Genomic DNA, 15404 nt, shown 5'->3' on the forward strand with positions numbered 1-15404 from the left:
TGTTGACCCACTCAGCTGTAAGATCACCAATGGAAACAACATTACCCCTGCCTTTGAGATATGATCGGAACCAGCTGAGGACGGTACCCTAAAGTCCCGCCCACTCTTCTAGTCTGTCAAGAAGAATTTTGCGGTTGACGGTGTCAAAGGCTGCACTGAGATCAAGCAACACCAGAAATTATGTTTTACCTAAGTCTGTATTGAGCCGAATGTCATTCAATAATTTTATTAGGAATAGGAATTGACATATCAACGCCTTCTTAATATAATCACCTAAGTCATTTTTTTCAGAATTTTCAGGAAACACAAAAAAAAACATTTGCAACATGTGGAGATGATTTAGGCAAAAAAATAAAATTTGATGCAAAAAATGACGCACCCAATTATTTTAAGAGGGTGACGATATGGTACATTCAATTCAACCCATATTGACAATATATAGTGAAAACAATGTGTGATAATGCAGATTTGTCGGTTGTCAGGATTGTATTCTACCATGTTGTTTTGTTCCTGCCTTTGTATATTCGTATTGATACGGCGTGTAAGATGTTTTCATATTCTGTTTTTCGTCCAGGGTGCCAACATCCTCCTCAACGACCACGGCGAGGTGAAGTTGGGTAGGTGGTGAAGACAGAAACTCATCAACTCGACACATCTGCGTTAATATTTTTGCAGGGATGGGCAAGTACTGATACCAGCTATCCGTAATGGTGCTCATACCAGCCTCATTTAATGGTATTTGTCCACCCTCTAGTGACCATTTTATGATCGGCACCTAAAGGCATACGTGTCTGACAGATGATATGAGAAATAGAAAAAAATACAAAATTGCCATTCATTTCATCTTATTTTCAGACAAAATTATATATTGGGATATATAGGTCTTTCTTTGAAATTATCTCTCATTGTTGTGTTATTTTTTTGTTTTTTGGGGGGATTTTATGTATCAAAAGTACTAGTTTTATTGGTGCTTGAGTTGAATACTCGTGCTGGAAAAAAAGAGGTAGTCCTATCAAACATCCCTATATTTTTGTCTTCTGTCATGAAGCCGACTTTGGAATCTCCGCCCAAATCACGGCCACGCTGGCTCGCCGAATGTCATTCATTGGGACGCCGTACTGGTGAGCTCGCCTCCTCAACAAAAAGAAAAATGTTGATGCCAAAAGGTTGACTAACCAGATGTTCCATCCCCTCAGGATGGCGCCAGAGGTGGCAGCAGTGGAAATCAAAGGTGGTTACAACGAGCTGTGCGACATCTGGTCGGTGGGAATCACAGCCATTGAGCTGGCAGAGCTGCAGCCGCCCATGTTCGAGCTCCACCCACTACGGTAATGATAATTGTTATGATTAGTGTTACCACTGGGAGGCGCTGCTGTCAGGTCTAGCACTGTTTGAATGATGCAGCTGTAGAGTAAAAACATGTAAAGACTGCCTAGCACTAGTTGTGAAATAAATGTTCACTTTATGTAACTGCAAGCATCCTTATAAACACAAATTAATCATCATCATCATTTAATTATGTTTTTTCTTCCCTACTAGTGTTCTGTTTCTCATGTCCAAGAGTGGCTACCAGCCTCCCAAACTGAAGGACAAGGCAAAATGGTAAAGTTCACAGTAATTCCTAGTTTTCTTGAGTGCAACATTAGACGTCCAATCAGATTGTTTTGATGCCATGATTACAATACGGCGAGGCTTTTATTGATCTGCTTTAAAGACTTTACTTATGGACTTGAGTGACATAATTATTATTGAATTACTGTACTTTATAGATTGGCTTTAGTGGCCATTGTGACTTTATTTATTGATTTGATTGACTTATGTGTCTTTAGTGACAGAATTACCAGTAAGTGATTTTATTGTTGGACTTTAGTAGTTACTTGATGGACATGAGTGATTTTATCAAGTACAACTTTTGATGGTATTTTGCAAATAATTGTACTTATTTTTTTTACTTTATTAATGTTCTCAAGTTACTATTGATGGACTTCAGTGATGACTTTTGGTGAGTTTATTGATAGAATTTAGTAAGTCTATTTAGTGACATTATTTATAGACTTTATTGAGAAGTTTAGTGCCTTAATGCTAAAGATAGTGGACCTCCATGTTGGAATTTAGTGATTTATTGATGGATTGGAGTTAATTTATTGATGGACTTTGGTGACTTTATTCAGTGACATTATTAATGGACTTTAGTGACGAATGACATTATTGATGTTTTTTAGTGGAAAACCCTTTGTAACTTTATTGATGGACTTATGTGACTCTATTGATGGACGTTAATGACTTTATTAATGGGATTTAATGACTTTAATCAGACATATTATTGATGGACTTTGGTGAAAAACTTTTGTGACTTTATTAATGGGCTTCAGTGCATTAATTTACTTTATTAACAAACTTGAGAGACATTGGCGTTGGTGTCATTGTGATAGTATGGCATTATTAAAAGTTGATCCAGTGATGTGAGGTGGGGTGTATACTGTGTGCAGGTCATCCATGTTTTACAACTTTGTGAAGGCTGTGCTGGTGAAGAACCCCAAGAAGAGACCAAGCGCCTCCAAGACGCTCTCAGTCAGTCATGTGATCATCAACTGTACCTTGAAACCTGCTATTTACTACATATAAGTTTGAAACCCTTAACCTTGCTTAAAAACCTAATTTGAAACTCTGGATATAAAATTTCCTTTTGTTTGAAACCCTAATTAAAATGCTAACTGTTGTTTGAAACCCTATTTGGAAACCTTGAATCTGTCTTAAACAGCTGCTATGAAACTATAACCGTGCCCAAATTTCAAACCCCAACCCTTGTTTAAAAACCTGGTGTGAAAGCCTAACCTGAAACCTTAACTCTATTTTGAAACCTTAATCAAAGCTTGAAATCCCATATTAAAACTTTAACCCTGACCTGAAACCATATTTGTCTTACTTAATTTGAAACCCTAACCAAGACTCAATTTGAAACGTTAGTTGAAACACTACCTTTGGCTTGTGTCAAATCTTGTATCACAGCACATGTTCCTGAGCCAGCAGAATCTGAGTCGAGTGTTGATTCTGGACCTGCTGGAGCAGTGTCGACACCCTGAAAATCTCAAATTCTGCCCAGCAACAGATGATGACAAAATGGAGGTGTGCCTCCATGACATTATTACAAATATTTGACTTGACTGAGATTTTAAATGTATTTGAAGCCAACCAGTGACAAATTCTTGACTGTCTTCAATCATATTGCTACATTTATATTAACTCCATTTGTTTGGATTGAAGGTGAGTGTACCCGGATCTTTGAAGAGGATCCAGTCCATCAACAAACACAACTGGGCAGAGAGGAAACACTCACACACAAAGTGTAAGACAACACCAACTTCATAACTTTAATTAACATGATATATTATGTTACAAAGATTTGTTCGATAATTAAATGATCACCTGAACAGGGTGTTATTTGACTTTAGTATTTTCCATAAAAAGGCAGCGTTTTTTGGGGGTTATTTTGCCTCAATATGAACGCCTGAACAGGGACTTGAGCCCTGGACCCTCAGATTAAAAGTCTGATGCTCTACCGACTGAGCTATCCAGGCTCTGAGGTGATACTTCTTTGTGAACTAGTATAAACTAAAAGAAAAAACACTGAGTTGCGGTGGGAGACTTTAAGAACAGCCGAAGTAGCTTTATCAATGGACTTAAGTGACTGTTATCTGACTTTTGTATTTTCCATAAAAATGTATTGTTTTTTGGGGGGTAGTTGGTCTTAATATGAACGCCTGAACAGGGACTTGAACCCTGGACCCTCAGATTAAAAGTCTGATGCTCTACCGACTGAGCTATCCAGGCTCTGAAGTGATACTTCTGTATGAACTAGTACAAACTAAAAGAAAAAACACTGAGTTGCGGTGGGAGACTTTAAGAACAGCCAAAGTAGCTTTATCAATGGACTTAAGTGACTGTTATCTGACTTTTGTGTTTTCCATAAAAAAATATTGTTTTTTGGGGGGTATTTGGTCTTAATACCAACGCCTGAACATGCCTGTTTTACTACAAATTAAAAGCACTACACCAAGTGGCAGTGGTTGACTAAGAACCGCTTAAGTAGCTTCATCAAAGACCATAAAAACTCAGTGTTTTTTGGCTCCATATGAATGCCTGAACAGGGACTTGAACCCTGGACCCTCAGATTAAAAGTCTGATGCTCTACCGACTGAGCTATCCAGGCTCTGAAGTGATACTTCTTTGTGAACTAGTATAAACTAAAAGAAAAAACACTGAGTTGCGGAGGGAGACTTTAAGAACAGCCGAAGTAGCTTTATCAATGGATTTAAGTGACTGTTATCTGACTTTTGTATTTTACATAAAAACTCAGTATTTAGTGGCTCCATATGAACGCCTGAACAGGGATTTGAACCCTGGACCCTCAGATTAAAAGTCTGATGCTCTACCGACTGAGCTATCCTGGCTCTGAGTTAAGCTTTCTGTGTGTTTTCCTACAAAATAAAAGCACTACACCGAGTGGCAGTGTGTGAATAAGAACCGCCGAAGTAGCTTCATCAAAGACCATAAAAACTCAGTGTTTTTTGGCTCCATATGAACGCCTGAACAGGGACTTGAACCCTGGACCCTCAGATTAAAAGTCTGATGCTCTACCGACTGAGCTATCCAGGCTCTGAGTTAAATTTTGTGTGTGTCCTACTACAAACTAAAAGCACAACACCGGGTGGCAGAGGGAGACGAAGAACAGCCGAAGTGGCTTCGTCAATGGACTTAAGTGACTATTATATGACTTTTGTATTTTCCATAAAAATTCAGTGTTTTTTGGCTTCATATGAACGCCTGAACAGGGACTTGAACCCTGGACCCTCAGATTAAAAGTCTGATGCTCTACCGACTGAGCTATCCAGGCTCTGAGTTAAGCTTTCTGTGTGTTTTACTACAAAATAGAAGCACTACACCGAGTGGCAGTGAGCGATTAAGAACCGCTTAAGTAGCTTCATCAAAGACCATAAAAACTCAGTGTTTTTTGGCTCCATATGAACGCCTGAACATGGACTTGAACCCTGGACCCTCAGATTAAAAGTCTGATGCTCTACCGACTGAGCTATCCTGGCTCTGAGTTAAGCTTTCTGTGTGTTTTCCTACAAAATAAAAGCACTACACCGAGTGGCAGTGCACGATTAAGAACCGCCGAAGTAGCTTCATCAAAGACCATAAAAACTCAGTGGTTTTTGGCTCCATATGAATGCCTGAACAGGGACTTGAACCCTGGACTCTCAGATTAAAAGTCTGATGCTCTACCGACTGAGCTATCCAGGCTCTGAGTTAAGCTTTCTGTGTGTTTTACTACAAAATAAAAGCACTACACCGAGTGGCAGTGGGCGATTAAGAACCGCTTAAGTAGCTTCATCAAAAACCATAAAAACTCAGTGTTTTTTGGCTCCATATGAATGCCTGAACAGGGACTTGAATCCTGGACCCTCAGATTAAAAGTCTGATGCTCTACCGACTGAGCTATCCAGGTTCTGAAGTGATACTTCTTTGTGAACTAGTATAAACTAAAAGAAAAAACACTGAGTTGCGGTGGGAGAATTTAAGAACAGCCGAAGTAGCTTTATCAATGGACTTAAGTGACTGTTATCTGACTTTTGTATTTTCTATAAGAATTTATTGTTTTTTGGGGGGTATTTGGTCTTAATATGAACGCCTGAACAGGGACTTGAACCCTGGACCCTCAGATTAAAAGTCTGATGCTCTACCGGCTGAGCTATCCAGGCTCTGAGTTAAGCTTTCTGTGTGTTTTTCTACAAAATAAAAGCACTACACCGAGTGGCAGTGCACGATTAAGAACCGCCGAAGTAGCTTAATCAAAGACCATAAAAACTCAGTGTTTTTTGGCTCCATATGAACGTATGAACGCCTGAACAGGGACTTGAACCCTGGACCCTCAGATTAAAAGTCTGATGCTCTACCAACTGAGCTATCCAGGCTCTGAGTTAAATTTTGTGTGTGTCCTACTACAAACTGAAAGCACAACACCGAGTGGCAGAGGGAGACGAAGAACAGCCGAAGTGGCTTCGTCAATGGATTTAAGTGACTATTATATGACTTTTGTATTTTCCATAAAAACTCAGTGTTTTTTGGCTTCATATGAATGCCTGAACAGGGACTTGAACCCTTGACGCTCAAATTAAAAGTCTGATGCTCTACCGACTGAGCTATCCAGGCTCTGAGTTAAGCTTTCTGTGTGTTTTACTACAAAATAAAAGCACTACACCGAGTGGCAGTGCACGATTAAGAACCGCCGAAGTAGCTTCATCAAAGACCATAAAAACTCAGTGGTTTTTGGCTCCATATGAATGCCTGAACAGGGACTTGAACCCTGGACTCTCAGATTAAAAGTCTGATGCTCTACCGACTGAGCTATCCAGGCTCTGAGTTAAGCTTTCTGTGTGTTTTACTACAAAATAAAAGCACTACACCGAGTGGCAGTGGGCGATGAAGAACCGCTTAAGTAGCTTCATCAAAAACCATAAAAACTCAGTGTTTTTTGGCTCCATATGAATGCCTGAACAGGGACTTGAATCCTGGACCCTCAGATTAAAAGTCTGATGCTCTACCGACTGAGCTATCCAGGCTCTGAGTTAAGCTTTCTGTGTGTTTTCCTACAAAATAAAAGCACTACACCGAGTGGCAGTGCACGATTAAGAACCGCCGAAGTAGCTTAATCAAAGACCATAAATACTCAGTGTATTTTGGCTCCATATGAACGCCTGAACAGGGACTTGAACCCCGGACCCTCAGATTAAAAGTCTGATGCTCTACCAACTGAGCTATCCAGGCTCTGAGTTAAATTTTGTGTGTGTCCTACTACAAACTGAAAGCACAACACCGAGTGGCAGAGGGAGACGAAGAACAGCCGAAGTGGCTTCGTCAATGGATTTAAGTGACTATTATATGACTTTTGTATTTTCCATAAAAACTCAGTGTTTTTTGGCTTCATATGAATGCCTGAACAGGGACTTGAACCCTTGACACTCAGATTAAAAGTCTGATGCTCTACCGACTGAGCTATCCAGGCTCTGAGTTAAGCTTTCTGTGTGTTTTACTACAAAATAAAAGCACTACACCGAGTGGCAGTGCACGATTAAGAACCGCCGAAGTAGCTTCATCAAAGACCATAAAAACTCAGTGGTTTTTGGCTCCATATGAATGCCTGAACAGGGACTTGAACCCTGGACTCTCAGATTAAAAGTCTGATGCTCTACCGACTGAGCTATCCAGGCTCTGAGTTAAGCTTTCTGTGTGTTTTACTACAAAATAAAAGCACTACACCGAGTGGCAGTGGGCGATTAAGAACCGCTTAAGTAGCTTCATCAAAAACCATAAAAACTCAGTGTTTTTTGGCTCCATATGAATGCCTGAACAGGGACTTGAATCCTGGACCCTCAGATTAAAAGTCTGATGCTCTACCGACTGAGCTATCCAGGTTCTGAAGTGATACTTCTTTGTGAACTAGTATAAACTAAAAGAAAAAACACTGAGTTGCGGTGGGAGAATTTAAGAACAGCCGAAGTAGCTTTATCAATGGACTTAAGTGACTGTTATCTGACTTTTGTATTTTCTATAAGAATTTATTGTTTTTTGGGGGGTATTTGGTCTTAATATGAACGCCTGAACAGGGACTTGAACCCTGGACCCTCAGATTAAAAGTCTGATGCTCTACCGACTGAGCTATCCAGGCTCTGAGTTAAGCTTTCTGTGTGTTTTCCTACAAAATAAAAGCACTACACCGAGTGGCAGTGCAGGATTAAGAACCGCCGAAGTAGCTTAATCAAAGACCATAAAAACTCAAGTGTTTTTTGGCTCCATATGAACGCCTGAACAGGGACTTGAACCCTGGACCCTCAGATTAAAAGTCTGATGCTCTACCAACTGAGCTATCCAGGCTCTGAGTTAAGCTTTCTGTGTGTTTTACTACAAAACAAAAGCACTACACCGAGTGGCAGTGGGCGATTAAGAACCGCTTAAGTAGCTTCATCAAAGACCATAAAAACTCAGTGTTTTCTGGCTCCATATGAATGCCTGAACAGGGACTTGAATCCTGGACCCTCAGATTAAAAGTCTGATGCCATACCGACTGAGCTATCCAGGCTCTGAGTTAAGTTTTGTGTGTGTCCTACTACAAACTAAAAGCACAACACCGAGTGGCAGAGGGAGACGAAGAACAGCCGAAGTGGCTTCGTCAATGGACTTAAGTGACTATTATATGACTTTTTTATTTTCCATAAAAACTCAGTGTTTTTTGGCTTCATATGAATGCCTGAACAGGGACTTGAACCCTGGACTCTCAGATTAAAAGTCTGATGCTCTACCGACTGTGCTATCTAGGCTCTGAGTTAAGCTTTCTGTGTGTTTTCCTACAAAATAAAAGCACTACACCGAGTGGCAGTGAGTGAATAAGAACCGCCGAAGTAGCTTAATCAAAGACAATAAAAACTCAGGTGTTTTTTGGCTCCATATGAACGCCTGAACAGGGACTTGAACCCTGGACCCTCAGATTAAAAGTCTGATGCTCTACCGACTGAGCTATCCAGACTCTGAGTTAAGCTTTCTGTGTGTTTTACTACAAAATAAAAGCACTACAAAGAGTGGCAGTGGGCGATTAAGAACCGCCGAAGTAGCTTCATCAAAGACCATAAAAACTCAAAATTTTTTGGCTCCATATGAACACCTGAACAGGGACTTGAACCCTGGACCCTCAGATTAAAAGTCTGATGCTCTACCGACTGAGTTATCCAGACTCTGAAGTGATACTTCTTTGTGAACTAGTATAAACTAAAAGAAAAAACACTGAGTTGCGGTGGGAGACTTTAAGAACAGCCGAAGTAGCTTTATCAATGGACTTAAGTGACTGTTATCTGACTTTTGTATTTTCCATAAAAATGTATTGTTTTTTCGGGGGTATTTGGTCTTAATATGAACGCCTGAACAGGGACTTGAACCCTGGACCCTCAGATTAAAAGTCTGATGCTCTACCGACTGAGCTATCCAGGCTCTGAGTTAAGCTTTCTGTGTGTTTTCCTCCAAAATAAAAGCACTACACCGAGTGGCAGTGGGTGACTAAGAACCGCCGAAGTAGCTTAATCAAAGACCATAAAAACTCAGTGTTTTTTGGCTCCATATGAACGCCTGAACAGGGACTTGAACCCTGGACCCTCAGATTAAAAGTCTGATGCTCTACCGACTGAGCTATCCATGCTCTGAGTTAAGTTTTCTGTGTGTTTTCCTCCAAAATAAAAGCACTACACCGAGTGGCAGTGGGTGACTAAGAACCACCGAAGTAGCTTAATCAAAGACCATAAGAACTCAGTGGTTTTTGGCTCCATATGAATGCCTGAACAGGGACTTGAACCCTGGACTCTCAGATTAAAAGTCTGATGCTCTACCGACTGAGCTATCCAGGCTCTGAGTTTAGCTTTCTGTGTGTTTTACTACAAAATAAAAGCACTACACCGAGTGGCAGTGGACGACTAAGAACCGCCGAAGTAGCTTCATCAAAAACCATAAAAACTCAGTGTTTTTTGGCTCCATATGAATGCCTGAACAGGGACTTGAACCCTGGACCCTCAGATTAAAAGTCTGATGCTCTACCGACTGAGTTATCCAGGTTCTGAAGTGATACCTCTTTGTGAACTAGTATAAACTAAAAGAAAAAACACTGAGTTGCGGTGGGAGACTTTAAGAACAGCCGAAGTAGCTTTATCAATGGACTTAAGTGACTGTTATCTGACTTTTGTATTTTCCATAAGAATTTATTGCTTTTTGGGGGGTATTTGGTCTTAATATGAACGCCTGAACAGGGACTTGAACCCTGGACCCTCAGATTAAAAGTCTGATGCTCTACCGACTGAGCTATCCAGGCTCTGAGTTAAATTTTGTGTGTGTCCTACTACAAACTAAAAGCACAACACCGAGTGGCAGAGGGAAACGAAGAACAGCCGAAGTGGCTTCGTCAATGGACGTAAGTGACTATTATATGACTTTTGTATTTTCCATAAAAACTCAGTGTTTTTTGGCTTCATATGAATGCCTGAACAGGGACTTGAAACCTGGACCCTCAGATTAAAAGTCTGATGCTCTACCGACTGAGCTATCCAGGCTCTGAGTTGAGCTTTCTGTGTGTTTTACTACAAAATAGAAGCACTACACCGAGTGGCAGTGGGCGACTGAGAACCGCCGAAGTAGCTTCATCAAAGACCATAAAAACTCAGTGTTTTTTGGCTCCATATGAACGCCTGAACAGGGACTTGAATCCTGGACCCTCAGATTAAAAGTCTGATGCTCTACCGACTGAGCTATCCAGGCTCTGAGTTAAGCTTTCTGTGTGTTTTACTACAAAATAAAAGCACTACACCGAGTGGCAGTGGGCGATTAAGAACCGCTTAAGTAGCTTCATCAAAGACCATAAAGACTCAGTGTTTTTTGGTTCCGTATGAATGCCTGAACAGGGACTTGAACCCTGGACCCTCAGATTAAAAGTCTGATGCTCTACCGACTGAGCTATCCAAGCTCTGAAGTGATACTTCTTTGTGAACTAGTATAAACTAAAAGAAAAAACACTGAGTTGCGGTGGGAGACTTTAAGAACAGCCGAAGTAGCTTTATCAATGGACTTAAGTGACTGTTATATGACTTTTGTATTTTCCATAAGAATTTATTGTTTTTTGGGGGGTATTTGGTCTTAATATGAACGCCTGAACAGGGACTTGAACCCTGGACCCTCAGATTAAAAGTCTGATGCTCTACCGACTGAGCTATCCAGACTCTGAGTTAAGCTTTCTGTGTGTCCTACTACAAACTAAAAGCACAACACCGGGTGGCAGAGGGAGACGAAGAACAGCCGAAGTAGCTTCATCAAAGACCACAAAAACTCAGTCTTTTTTGGCTGCATATGAACGCCTGAACAGGGACTTGAACCCTGGACCCTCAGATTAAAAGTCTGATGCTCTACCGACTGAGCTATCCAGGCTCTGAGTTAAGCTTTCTGTGTGTTTTACTACAAAATAAAAGCACTACACCGAGTGGCAGTTTACGACTAAGAACCGCCGAAGTAGCTTCATCAAAGACCACAAAAACTCAGTCTTTTTTGGCTCCATATGAACGCCTGAACAGGGACTTGAACCCTGGACCCTCAGATTAAAAGTCTGATGCTCTACCGACTGAGCTATCCAGGCTCTGAGTTAAATTTTGTGTGTGTCCTACTACAAACTAAAAGCACAACACCGAGTGGCAGAGGGAGACGAAGAACAGCCGAAGTGGCTTCGTCAATGGACTTAAGTGACTATTATATGACTTTTGTATTTTCCATAAAAACTCAGTGTTTTTTGGCTTCATATGAATGCCTGAACAGGGACTTGAACCCTGGACCCTCAGATTAAAAGTCTGATGCTCTACCGACTGAGCTATCCAGGCTCTGAGTTAAGCTTTCTGTGTGTTTTACTACAAAATAAAAGCACTACACCGAGTGGCAGTGTACGATTAAGAACCGCCGAAGTAGCTTCATCAAAGACCATAAAAACTCAGTGGTTTTGGCTCCATATGAATGCCTGAACAGGGACTTGAACCCTGGACTCTCAGATTAAAAGTCTGATGCTCTACCGACTGAGCTATCCAGGCTCTGAGTTAAGCTTTCTGTGTGTTTTACTACAAAATAAAAGCACTACACCGAGTGGCAGTGGGCGATTAAGAACCGCTTAAGTAGCTTCATCAAAAACCATAAAAACTCAGTGTTTTTTGGCTCCATATGAATGCCTGAACAGGGACTTGAACCCTGGACCCTCAGATTAAAAGTCTGATGCTCTACCGACTGAGCTATCCAGGTTCTGAAGTGATACTTCTTTGTGAACTAGTATAAACTAAAAGAAAAAACACTGAGTTGCGGTAGGAGACTTTAAGAACAGCCGAAGTAGCTTTATCAATGGACTTAAGTGACTGTTATCTGACTTTTGTATTTTCCATAAGAATTTATTGTTTTTTGAGGGGTATTTGGTCTTAATATGAACGCCTGAACAGGGACTTGAACCCTGGACCCTCAGATTAAAAGTCTGATGCTCTACCGACTGAGCTATCCAGGCTCTTAGTTAAGCTTTCTGTGTGTTTTCCTACAAAATAAAAGCACTACACCGAGTGGCAGTGGGTGACTAAGAACCGCCGAAGTAGCTTAATCAAAGACCATAAAAACTCAGTGTTTTTTGGCTCCATATGAACGCCTGAACAGGGACTTGAACCCTGGACCCTCAGATTAAAAGTCTGATGCTCTACCGACTGAGCTATCCAGGCTCTGAGTTAAGCTTTCTGTGTGTTTTACTACAAAATAAAAGCACTACACCGAGTGGCAGTGGACAACTAAGAACCGCCGAAGTAGCTTCATCAAAGACCACAAAAACTCAGTCTTTTTTGGCTCCATATGAATGCCTGAACAGGGACTTGAACCCTGGACCCTCAGATTAAAAGTCTGATGCTCTACCGACTGAGCTATCCAGGCTCTGAAATGATACTTCTTTGTGAACTAGTATAAACTAAACGAAAAAACACTGAGTTGCGGTGGGAGACTTTAAGAACAGACGAAGTAGCTTTATCAATGGACTTAAGTGACTGTTATCTGACTTGTATTTTCCATAAAAATGTATTGTTTTTTGGGGGGTATTTGGTCTTAATATGGACGCCTGAACAGGGACTTGAACCCTGGACCCTCAGATTAAAAGTCTGATCCTCCACCGACTGAGTTATCCAGGCTCTGAGTTAAGCTTTCTGTGTGTTTTCCTACAAAATAAAAGCACTACACCGAGTGGCAGCGGGTGACTAAGAACCGCCGAAGTAGCTTAATCAAAGACCATAAAAACTCAGTGTTTTTTGGTTCCATATGAACGCCTGAACAGGGACTTGAACCCTGGACCCTCAGATTAAAAGTCTGATGCTCTACCGACTGAGCTATCCAGGCTCTGAGTTAAGCTTTCTGTGTGTTTTACTACAAAATAAAAGCACTACACCGAGTGGCAGTGCACGATTAAGAACCGCCGAAGTAGCTTCATCAAAGACCATAAAAACTCAGTGGTTTTTGGCTCCATATGAATGCCTGAACAGGGACTTGAACCCTGGACTCTCAGATTAAAAGTCTGATGCTCTACCGACTGAGCTATCCAGGCTCTGAGTTAAGCTTTCTGTGTGTTTTACTACAAAATAAAAGCACTACACCGAGTGGCAGTGGGCGATGAAGAACCGCTTAAGTAGCTTCATCAAAAACCATAAAAACTCAGTGTTTTTTGGCTCCATATGAATGCCTGAACAGGGACTTGAATCCTGGACCCTCAGATTAAAAGTCTGATGCTCTACCGACTGAGCTATCCAGGCTCTGAGTTAAGCTTTCTGTGAGTTTTCCTACAAAATAAAAGCACTACACCGAGTGGCAGTGCACGATTAAGAACCGCCGAAGTAGCTTAATCAAAGACCATAAATACTCAGTGTATTTTGGCTCCATATGAACGCCTGAACAGGGACTTGAACCCTGGACCCTCAGATTAAAAGTCTGATGCTCTACCAACTGAGCTATCCAGGCTCTGAGTTAAATTTTGTGTGTGTCCTACTACAAACTGAAAGCACAACACCGAGTGGCAGAGGGAGACGAAGAACAGCCGAAGTGGCTTCGTCAATGGATTTAAGTGACTATTATATGACTTTTGTATTTTCCATAAAAACTCAGTGTTTTTTGGCTTCATATGAATGCCTGAACAGGGACTTGAACCCTTGACACTCAGATTAAAAGTCTGATGCTCTACCGACTGAGCTATCCAGGCTCTGAGTTAAGCTTTCTGTGTGTTTTACTACAAAATAAAAGCACTACACCGAGTGGCAGTGCACGATTAAGAACCGCCGAAGTAGCTTCATCAAAGACCATAAAAACTCAGTGGTTTTTGGCTCCATATGAATGCCTGAACAGGGACTTGAACCCTGGACTCTCAGATTAAAAGTCTGATGCTCTACCGACTGAGCTATCCAGGCTCTGAGTTAAGCTTTCTGTGTGTTTTACTACAAAATAAAAGCACTACACCGAGTGGCAGTGGGCGATGAAGAACCGCTTAAGTAGCTTCATCAAAAACCATAAAAACTCAGTGTTTTTTGGCTCCATATGAATGCCTGAACAGGGACTTGAATCCTGGACCCTCAGATTAAAAGTCTGATGCTCTACCGACTGAGCTATCCAGGCTCTGAGTTAAGCTTTCTGTGAGTTTTCCTACAAAATAAAAGCACTACACCGAGTGGCAGTGCACGATTAAGAACCGCCGAAGTAGCTTAATCAAAGACCATAAATACTCAGTGTATTTTGGCTCCATATGAACGCCTGAACAGGGACTTGAACCCTGGACCCTCAGATTAAAAGTCTGATGCTCTACCAACTGAGCTATCCAGGCTCTGAGTTAAATTTTGTGTGTGTCCTACTACAAACTGAAAGCACAACACCGAGTGGCAGAGGGAGACGAAGAACAGCCGAAGTGGCTTCGTCAATGGATTTAAGTGACTATTATATGACTTTTGTATTTTCCATAAAAACTCAGTGTTTTTTGGCTTCATATGAATGCCTGAACAGGGACTTGAACCCTTGACACTCAGATTAAAAGTCTGATGCTCTACCGACTGAGCTATCCAGGCTCTGAGTTAAGCTTTCTGTGTGTTTTACTACAAAATAAAAGCACTACACCGAGTGGCAGTGCACGATTAAGAACCGCCGAAGTAGCTTCATCAAAGACCATAAAAACTCAGTGGTTTTTGGCTCCATATGAATGCCTGAACAGGGACTTGAACCCTGGACTCTCAGATTAAAAGTCTGATGCTCTACCGACTGAGCTATCCAGGCTCTGAGTTAAGCTTTCTGTGTGTTTTACTACAAAATAAAAGCACTACACCGAGTGGCAGTGGGCGATTAAGAACCGCTTAAGTAGCTTCATCAAAAACCATAAAAACTCAGTGTTTTTTGGCTCCATATGAATGCCTGAACAGGGACTTGAATCCTGGACCCTCAGATTAAAAGTCTGATGCTCTACCGACTGAGCTATCCAGGTTCTGAAGTGATACTTCTTTGTGAACTAGTATAAACTAAAAGAAAAAACACTGAGTTGCGGTGGGAGAATTTAAGAACAGCCGAAGTAGCTTTATCAATGGACTTAAGTGACTGTTATCTGACTTTTGTATTTTCTATAAGAATTTATTGTTTTTTGGGGGGTATTTGGTCTTAATATGAACGCCTGAACAGGGACTTGAACCCTGGACCCTCAGATTAAAAGTCTGATGCTCTACCGACTGAGCTATCCAGGCTCTGAGTTAAGCTTTCTGTGTGTTTTCCTACAAAATAAAAGCACTACA

The 15404-nt window shown here is 41.2% G+C and overlaps 1 protein-coding gene and 45 non-coding genes across 51 annotated transcripts in view; 1 reads left to right on the forward strand and 45 right to left on the reverse strand.

Annotated features, from left to right (window-relative positions):
- The window catches only part of map4k1 (mitogen-activated protein kinase kinase kinase kinase 1), a 57252-nt gene that overhangs the window by 12783 nt on the left and 29065 nt on the right, over positions 1-15404 (forward strand). For all 6 annotated transcript variants that reach the window (XM_086079982.1, XM_086079983.1, XM_086079984.1 and 3 more), the window contains 7 exons: positions 575-617; positions 1049-1121; positions 1197-1328; positions 1540-1602; positions 2490-2571; positions 3010-3126; positions 3265-3346. In XM_086079982.1, the coding sequence (XP_085936108.1) occupies positions 575-617; positions 1049-1121; positions 1197-1328; positions 1540-1602; positions 2490-2571; positions 3010-3126; positions 3265-3346 (592 nt within the window). The remainder of the gene's footprint in view (positions 1-574; positions 618-1048; positions 1122-1196; positions 1329-1539; positions 1603-2489; positions 2572-3009; positions 3127-3264; positions 3347-15404) is intronic.
- On the reverse strand, positions 3506-3578 carry trnak-uuu (transfer RNA lysine (anticodon UUU)). The gene has a single exon. It is a non-coding gene; the product is annotated as a tRNA-Lys (tRNA).
- On the reverse strand, positions 3759-3831 carry trnak-uuu (transfer RNA lysine (anticodon UUU)). Its single transcript has one exon. It is a non-coding gene; the product is annotated as a tRNA-Lys (tRNA).
- Positions 4138-4210, reverse strand: trnak-uuu (transfer RNA lysine (anticodon UUU)). Its single transcript has one exon. It is a non-coding gene; the product is annotated as a tRNA-Lys (tRNA).
- On the reverse strand, positions 4379-4451 carry trnak-uuu (transfer RNA lysine (anticodon UUU)). Its single transcript has one exon. It is a non-coding gene; the product is annotated as a tRNA-Lys (tRNA).
- Positions 4584-4656, reverse strand: trnak-uuu (transfer RNA lysine (anticodon UUU)). The gene has a single exon. It is a non-coding gene; the product is annotated as a tRNA-Lys (tRNA).
- Positions 4822-4894, reverse strand: trnak-uuu (transfer RNA lysine (anticodon UUU)). The gene has a single exon. It is a non-coding gene; the product is annotated as a tRNA-Lys (tRNA).
- On the reverse strand, positions 5232-5304 carry trnak-uuu (transfer RNA lysine (anticodon UUU)). Its single transcript has one exon. It is a non-coding gene; the product is annotated as a tRNA-Lys (tRNA).
- trnak-uuu (transfer RNA lysine (anticodon UUU)) lies at positions 5437-5509 on the reverse strand. Its single transcript has one exon. It is a non-coding gene; the product is annotated as a tRNA-Lys (tRNA).
- Positions 5690-5762, reverse strand: trnak-uuu (transfer RNA lysine (anticodon UUU)). Its single transcript has one exon. It is a non-coding gene; the product is annotated as a tRNA-Lys (tRNA).
- trnak-uuu (transfer RNA lysine (anticodon UUU)) lies at positions 5903-5975 on the reverse strand. Its single transcript has one exon. It is a non-coding gene; the product is annotated as a tRNA-Lys (tRNA).
- trnak-uuu (transfer RNA lysine (anticodon UUU)) lies at positions 6346-6418 on the reverse strand. Its single transcript has one exon. It is a non-coding gene; the product is annotated as a tRNA-Lys (tRNA).
- trnak-uuu (transfer RNA lysine (anticodon UUU)) lies at positions 6551-6623 on the reverse strand. Its single transcript has one exon. It is a non-coding gene; the product is annotated as a tRNA-Lys (tRNA).
- On the reverse strand, positions 6756-6828 carry trnak-uuu (transfer RNA lysine (anticodon UUU)). The gene has a single exon. It is a non-coding gene; the product is annotated as a tRNA-Lys (tRNA).
- Positions 6994-7066, reverse strand: trnak-uuu (transfer RNA lysine (anticodon UUU)). Its single transcript has one exon. It is a non-coding gene; the product is annotated as a tRNA-Lys (tRNA).
- trnak-uuu (transfer RNA lysine (anticodon UUU)) lies at positions 7199-7271 on the reverse strand. The gene has a single exon. It is a non-coding gene; the product is annotated as a tRNA-Lys (tRNA).
- Positions 7657-7729, reverse strand: trnak-uuu (transfer RNA lysine (anticodon UUU)). The gene has a single exon. It is a non-coding gene; the product is annotated as a tRNA-Lys (tRNA).
- On the reverse strand, positions 7863-7935 carry trnak-uuu (transfer RNA lysine (anticodon UUU)). The gene has a single exon. It is a non-coding gene; the product is annotated as a tRNA-Lys (tRNA).
- Positions 8512-8584, reverse strand: trnak-uuu (transfer RNA lysine (anticodon UUU)). The gene has a single exon. It is a non-coding gene; the product is annotated as a tRNA-Lys (tRNA).
- trnak-uuu (transfer RNA lysine (anticodon UUU)) lies at positions 8970-9042 on the reverse strand. Its single transcript has one exon. It is a non-coding gene; the product is annotated as a tRNA-Lys (tRNA).
- On the reverse strand, positions 9175-9247 carry trnak-uuu (transfer RNA lysine (anticodon UUU)). The gene has a single exon. It is a non-coding gene; the product is annotated as a tRNA-Lys (tRNA).
- Positions 9380-9452, reverse strand: trnak-uuu (transfer RNA lysine (anticodon UUU)). The gene has a single exon. It is a non-coding gene; the product is annotated as a tRNA-Lys (tRNA).
- On the reverse strand, positions 9838-9910 carry trnak-uuu (transfer RNA lysine (anticodon UUU)). Its single transcript has one exon. It is a non-coding gene; the product is annotated as a tRNA-Lys (tRNA).
- On the reverse strand, positions 10076-10148 carry trnak-uuu (transfer RNA lysine (anticodon UUU)). The gene has a single exon. It is a non-coding gene; the product is annotated as a tRNA-Lys (tRNA).
- On the reverse strand, positions 10281-10353 carry trnak-uuu (transfer RNA lysine (anticodon UUU)). The gene has a single exon. It is a non-coding gene; the product is annotated as a tRNA-Lys (tRNA).
- Positions 10486-10558, reverse strand: trnak-uuu (transfer RNA lysine (anticodon UUU)). Its single transcript has one exon. It is a non-coding gene; the product is annotated as a tRNA-Lys (tRNA).
- On the reverse strand, positions 10739-10811 carry trnak-uuu (transfer RNA lysine (anticodon UUU)). Its single transcript has one exon. It is a non-coding gene; the product is annotated as a tRNA-Lys (tRNA).
- On the reverse strand, positions 10944-11016 carry trnak-uuu (transfer RNA lysine (anticodon UUU)). Its single transcript has one exon. It is a non-coding gene; the product is annotated as a tRNA-Lys (tRNA).
- Positions 11149-11221, reverse strand: trnak-uuu (transfer RNA lysine (anticodon UUU)). The gene has a single exon. It is a non-coding gene; the product is annotated as a tRNA-Lys (tRNA).
- Positions 11387-11459, reverse strand: trnak-uuu (transfer RNA lysine (anticodon UUU)). Its single transcript has one exon. It is a non-coding gene; the product is annotated as a tRNA-Lys (tRNA).
- On the reverse strand, positions 11591-11663 carry trnak-uuu (transfer RNA lysine (anticodon UUU)). Its single transcript has one exon. It is a non-coding gene; the product is annotated as a tRNA-Lys (tRNA).
- On the reverse strand, positions 11796-11868 carry trnak-uuu (transfer RNA lysine (anticodon UUU)). The gene has a single exon. It is a non-coding gene; the product is annotated as a tRNA-Lys (tRNA).
- On the reverse strand, positions 12049-12121 carry trnak-uuu (transfer RNA lysine (anticodon UUU)). Its single transcript has one exon. It is a non-coding gene; the product is annotated as a tRNA-Lys (tRNA).
- Positions 12254-12326, reverse strand: trnak-uuu (transfer RNA lysine (anticodon UUU)). The gene has a single exon. It is a non-coding gene; the product is annotated as a tRNA-Lys (tRNA).
- Positions 12459-12531, reverse strand: trnak-uuu (transfer RNA lysine (anticodon UUU)). Its single transcript has one exon. It is a non-coding gene; the product is annotated as a tRNA-Lys (tRNA).
- Positions 12915-12987, reverse strand: trnak-uuu (transfer RNA lysine (anticodon UUU)). Its single transcript has one exon. It is a non-coding gene; the product is annotated as a tRNA-Lys (tRNA).
- On the reverse strand, positions 13120-13192 carry trnak-uuu (transfer RNA lysine (anticodon UUU)). The gene has a single exon. It is a non-coding gene; the product is annotated as a tRNA-Lys (tRNA).
- Positions 13325-13397, reverse strand: trnak-uuu (transfer RNA lysine (anticodon UUU)). The gene has a single exon. It is a non-coding gene; the product is annotated as a tRNA-Lys (tRNA).
- On the reverse strand, positions 13530-13602 carry trnak-uuu (transfer RNA lysine (anticodon UUU)). The gene has a single exon. It is a non-coding gene; the product is annotated as a tRNA-Lys (tRNA).
- On the reverse strand, positions 13768-13840 carry trnak-uuu (transfer RNA lysine (anticodon UUU)). The gene has a single exon. It is a non-coding gene; the product is annotated as a tRNA-Lys (tRNA).
- Positions 13973-14045, reverse strand: trnak-uuu (transfer RNA lysine (anticodon UUU)). Its single transcript has one exon. It is a non-coding gene; the product is annotated as a tRNA-Lys (tRNA).
- On the reverse strand, positions 14178-14250 carry trnak-uuu (transfer RNA lysine (anticodon UUU)). The gene has a single exon. It is a non-coding gene; the product is annotated as a tRNA-Lys (tRNA).
- On the reverse strand, positions 14383-14455 carry trnak-uuu (transfer RNA lysine (anticodon UUU)). The gene has a single exon. It is a non-coding gene; the product is annotated as a tRNA-Lys (tRNA).
- trnak-uuu (transfer RNA lysine (anticodon UUU)) lies at positions 14621-14693 on the reverse strand. The gene has a single exon. It is a non-coding gene; the product is annotated as a tRNA-Lys (tRNA).
- Positions 14826-14898, reverse strand: trnak-uuu (transfer RNA lysine (anticodon UUU)). Its single transcript has one exon. It is a non-coding gene; the product is annotated as a tRNA-Lys (tRNA).
- On the reverse strand, positions 15284-15356 carry trnak-uuu (transfer RNA lysine (anticodon UUU)). The gene has a single exon. It is a non-coding gene; the product is annotated as a tRNA-Lys (tRNA).

This window comes from Leptonotus elevatus, chromosome 7, assembly GCF_054856555.1.
Source record: "Leptonotus elevatus isolate MCC_2025b chromosome 7, RoL_Lele_1.0, whole genome shotgun sequence".
NCBI lineage: Eukaryota > Metazoa > Chordata > Actinopteri > Syngnathiformes > Syngnathidae > Leptonotus > Leptonotus elevatus.